Genomic DNA, 5,364 nt, shown 5'->3' with positions numbered 1-5,364 from the left:
TGAAAGTTAAATGTTGTGAACACCAATTTAAAGCTCTGCTTGCACTTTAATTATTCAAATGAGAACAAAAACAATCATCAGACACGCAGCAACAATGAATCTACCCCCTCTTATCATTATATGCAAATTGGATATTTTTTGCGTGCAGAGATATAGCTGTATATAGGCTGGTTGCCCCCATTCCTCTTTTCATACGCCCGTCTTTAGACGGAACGTATTATGGTACATCGATGTCTGTACGTCCATCCGTCCGTCCGTTCGGGGTTTTCTCTTTATAATTTCATTTCCCTTTCACATATCATGTTGAAACTTGTTGTGTAGCTTCTTTGTGGGTCATTCTAGATCATACTGCAATTTTGATCCATTTCGACCCTTTTCCCAGGAGCTTTGCCCCTTTATTTGGAAACAATTATTATATGGAGTGTACATAGTATTTCCGCCCTATTCCTCCCACAGTTTTCAAGTGAGAGACTTCTAATTTTGTGGAGTGTTAGTATGGGTATTGAAGATCTGCATGTGGGATGGATTTTGATTTTCTACACTTTTTGAGAAAATTACAGATTCTTGAACTTGGTCCATTTTGAGGAAATCTCGATTTTTAAGCTAAGACCCTTTGTTCATATGAAAGTTTGTCACAGCTTCACTATGGCTGATACTACCTGAAGCAAAGTTATACAAATTATACCGCAAGAAAAACACCCTGTGTAAGCATTTCACGGGCGTATTATGTACCGTTTGTGGTACTCTTGTTTAAAAATACAACAGCATTGTGGTGAATGGTACAGTAATGCAAACGTAAAATTTAACGCATGAATGGAACTGAAACATCAACCCGTGCGGCCTTCCTTTTTGAGTTTTGGACGTTTTTCTAATTTAGTCTTTGAAAGAATTTTGTTAGCATACAACAGGCAATGGAGGCTGACCAATTACATTTGAGTACACTTGTATATTCTCAAATAAAACTTCAATCTTTTGTGATCCTCCCCCTACCCCCTCCGAGCCCATTTAATTTAAAAAGACAAACTTTCGTGCATATTAATATGACTAATTATGGCCCAACTATTATTAAGAAGATTTACCCTATAATTCCCACATGAAACTTCCATCTCCTATTGTAGGCTCCACTCTTCTCCCGGGGACCACAATGCCAACACACTTGAATCTCCACTTCCAAGGAGACTTGCTTATTAATATAATTAATCAACGACAACCGGCAAATACCGATTAGAATACTTCACTTGAGCTTTTGGCACAGGTGAGTTAATAACAAATGTTCTTACTATAAATATAGCTACAGCATATCAGTACAGAATTACTAGTGAATGTTGTAGTAGTGGTTTGGTTATATGTACTGTGACTATCAGCCTGGATAGCTCAATGGTTAGAGCACCTGACTATATATACTGTGACTATCAGCCTGGATAGTTCAATGGTTAGAACACCTCACTAGTAATACAGGGATCTTAGGTTCAATTCCCGGTCCGGACAAAACATGGACATTGGTCTGAATAGCTCAGTGGTTAGATCGCCTGACTATTAGATAAGTAATACACAGGTCTCGGGTTCGATTCCCTGTTCAAACAAACTATATGTATTGGTCTGAATACCACAGTGGTTAGAACACCTGACTACAAATGCAGGGGTGTCAGGTTTGATTCCTGGTTGAGCTATGCATTTTTTCCCTTCCCTTTACATTTAAACTCCGTTTACCTGATGGGGGAAAAGGGCTCACGGTAGTTGTAACCGGTGGACAGGGGATGCTTACTCCTCCTAGACACCTGGTCCCACCTCTGGTATGTACAGAGGTCCGTGTTTGCCCAAATATATATTTTGTATTGCTGATAGGAGTTATGAGATTGATCACTGTTCGCTATTTTCACATTTCATTTGCATCCTGGCCTGGATATTTAAAACCTTTACTGCACTCATACTCAATCTCAGCCATATTTGTTTTGAGTACAACTCTGAGCAAGCTAACAGCATACTCGAAAAATATTGAGTCTGTACTCCATTTGAGTGTGAGAATGGTTTTATAAATGTTTTATAACCTTCACTTTTGAATACGAGTACGATTTAGAGCACAGAGTTTGAGTATGAAAACGTGCTCAAAAAAAGTTATAACCCCCAGGCCCGGTCTAGTCAAATCATGGATATTGGTCTGAATAGCTCAAATTAGGGGACTCAGGTTTGATTCCCGCTTGAACAATATTTTTTTCCTTTCCATTACCTTTACATATTTATACCACAGACAATTCTTGATAATTCAGTTTAACATGATAACACTTTATCTGTGTTTGTTTTGTAGGACGGTGGAGATTTGGTTACTTGCTGTGATGTTATTGATTGTAGACAGAAGACTGTGACCTTGGATCTGAAGATCTGTGATAAAGACCGGACGTTTGTGGTCACTCTCTGTTACAGTACCACAAATCTAAGTAAGTACTCAGTAATAAAGTAAGACTGAACTCTAAATCATGTTTATCTATCTGTACTGACAGTGATAAAGTAAGACTGTACTCTAAATCATGTTTATCTATAATATACACATTAAAAATTGTACACATATTGATACTAGTAAAACAGTCAAATTAGTCCACAAAAGATTGTATAGAGATAGATAACTAGTAACACAGTCAAATTAGTCCACAAAAGATTGTATATAGATAACTAGTAACACAGTCAACTTAGTCCACAAAAGATTGTATAGAGATATATAACTAGTAACACAGTCAAATTAGTTCACAAAAAATTGTATAGAGATAACTAGTAACACAGTCAAATTAGTCCACAAAAGATTGTATATAGATAACTAGTAACACAGTCAAATCAGTCCACAAAAGATTGTATAGATATATAACTAGTAACACAGTCAAATTAGTCCACAAAAGATTGTATATAGATAACTAGTAACACAGTCAAATCAGTCCACAAAAGATTGCATAAAGATAACTAGTAACACAGTCAAATTAGTCCACAAAAGATTATATAGAGATAACTAGTAACACAGTCAAATTAGTCCATAAAATATTGTATAGAGATAACTAGTAACACAGTCAAATTAGTCCACAAAAGATTGTATATACATAACTAGTAACACGGTCAAAATAGTAATTAGTGTTCTAAAATTAATACTGTTCAGCTAAACATAATGATACAGATATAATTAGTAAACATTAGTGAGAGACAAATGTTCTATCAGTTAAACTCACAAACACAAGTACATTACACATCATAGACACAGGGCTGTAATTAACACAGGGATGTAATTAACACAGGGCTGTAATTAACAAGGAACTGTAATTAACAAGCAGTTGTAATCAACACACTGATGTAAATAGCACTGTAGAGATGTGTAATTAACACCGTTTTGATAGATGTAATTAACACCATAGAACTGTGTAATTAACAGTGTTTATAAATATTGGATTTTCTTCACTTTAGCAGTGTAACACTCAGCCACAAAGAGGTTGTCTCTGATGTCCACACATAAACCGAATGGAGCGCGTAAATCACAGTGAATGTAACGGAGGAACTGTCCGTCCTGATCTAGGATGTGGATACGGTCATTGTTATGGTCTGCTGTCAGGATGTGACTCTGACTGTCTGTAGTGATGCCAACTGGAGTAAATGATTGCTTGGTATTAGAGGGATGACCAGTGTACCTAAATCGGAGTTTTCCTGACTGATTAACCACCACTACTGCACTAGCGTCAAAGTCAGCGACACAGATATCCAGGTTCCTATTCTCACTGATGTATTTATAGTTATAACCAGATGAGTAGAGAGGACGACCCTGACCATCAAATTGAATGCTTTGTTTCTCTGTGGAGCCGGAGTAACGCACGACTTTGGATTGTTTGTCATCACTGATCATGATAACCAGGAGGTCGTTAACCACGGTACAGCAGACAAAGCGAGGACTCCACCCCTGTAGTGTGATCACGGTCTGTAGCTTTTTATTCTTAATTAAATTCACGGTGTTATTACTAGAGTCAGTATAAACAAGATCTCCGTCCCGTGTCACTGTTATGTCCCGTGGCCAGTACCCTGACTTGGTTTTTATTGATGTCAGTAGTTTACTCTGGAGGTTGAGGAGCTTTATGGTTTTGTTATTCCCGCGTGTCCAGACTTGATCTTCACTCAGACAGCTAACACTGTATAGTTCTCTATACCCAGTGTCTATGGTGGCGGTGAGGCGTGGCTCATCAAGCAGTGGTTTGACTGGAGGAAACGATACAGCTTTTGCTGACTTCATTGTGTCGCCATGTTCTGTGTTAATGGATAATGGCGACAGAGAACCAAACATTTCATTGAACTGATCTTTGTTTATTTTCTGAGGAGTAAAACTCGGAAATGTAACTCGGACTTTAGAGGGTAATGTTCTAAATTCGGAATTCCTAGATTTGTAAGTAGAGGTTAAGGAGACGTCATTTGATTTTAGGATTGATTTCAAGTCGGAAATGATCTGTTTGAGTTCCGCCATTTTCTGTGTGATTTCTTCTGTATTTTTGTTCAGGGTAGATAGGTGTTTGTTTTTCATCTCCTGAATGGCAGATTTTCGCTGATTGACAATGGCGGTGATCTCCCGGTGTAAAATTTCACCTTCTTTTTCGGCAGCTGTGGTCAATTTCCCGTAGTTTGTTTCTATGTCGGCTTTTTCGGTTTGGATACTGGACGCCATTTCTTCATATCGCGGGTAAATTCTGGTCTCGAGTTCCTCCAAATCTTTTTGTAAATTTTGTGTTTTAGCGCTGAGTTTTTCCAGAAATTCTGATAACTTGTGACCTTCGTGTTTACCGGAGGAGACGCATTTAATACAAACAGGAATATCACAATTCTCACAGTGAAGTTCGCAGTGTTTTTCGACGTGTTTCAGACATTTCGGGTAGTTGGGAGTAGACTTTCTTTGTAAATAGGGCATTACATGGTGTTTTTTAGAGGAGTCCGAGAGGTGCTCCCCAACACAGGCCTTACATAGATTTATATTACAAAGTTCACAATGACTCTGTAGGGGGACAGTTTCACAGAGGTCACACAGTAGGACTTCCTGAGCACTGCGCCGGGGATGCATTTCTGACGCCGGGATCACGAGTAGTTTACTGTCAATAAAAAAGGGGGATCTTAATAAAATATTTTAAAAGGTCAAAACATTTGACAAGAAACAATTACACTATGATAGAATACAATAATTTTAATATTTCAAATGAAATGATAAGTAAAAGGCATCGATATAACCACCCCCACTCCCCGAATTATATGAAATCATTATCTAGGTGATCAGATATATCTCACTGATCACACAAATATCGATATTATTGACACTACGATGGCAGAATGCGTGTATATAATTTTGTCTAACCTGAA

At 37.8% G+C, this 5,364-nt stretch overlaps 1 protein-coding gene across 1 annotated transcript; it reads right to left on the bottom strand.

Moving 5' to 3' along the window:
* Positions 1–2,516: 2,516 nt before the first annotated feature.
* On the bottom strand, positions 2,517–5,160 carry LOC130049853 (E3 ubiquitin-protein ligase TRIM36-like). The gene has a single exon (XM_056148043.1). The coding sequence runs from the start codon at positions 5,069–5,071 to the stop codon at positions 3,413–3,415; it is 1,659 nt and encodes a 552-aa protein (XP_056004018.1). The 5' UTR covers positions 5,072–5,160; the 3' UTR covers positions 2,517–3,412.
* Positions 5,161–5,364: the final 204 nt, after the last annotated feature.

This window comes from Ostrea edulis, chromosome 8, assembly GCF_947568905.1.
Source record: "Ostrea edulis chromosome 8, xbOstEdul1.1, whole genome shotgun sequence".
In the NCBI taxonomy this organism is placed as follows: domain Eukaryota; kingdom Metazoa; phylum Mollusca; class Bivalvia; order Ostreida; family Ostreidae; genus Ostrea; species Ostrea edulis.
The sequence above is the reverse complement of the archived record's forward strand: the minus strand, read 5'-3'. Positions and strand labels throughout refer to the sequence as shown.

Coding starts and splice junctions, on each gene's coding strand:
- LOC130049853 (XM_056148043.1), bottom strand. CDS start 5,071: ATGCATCCCCGGCGCAGTGCTCAGGAAGTCCTACTGTGTGACCTCTGT.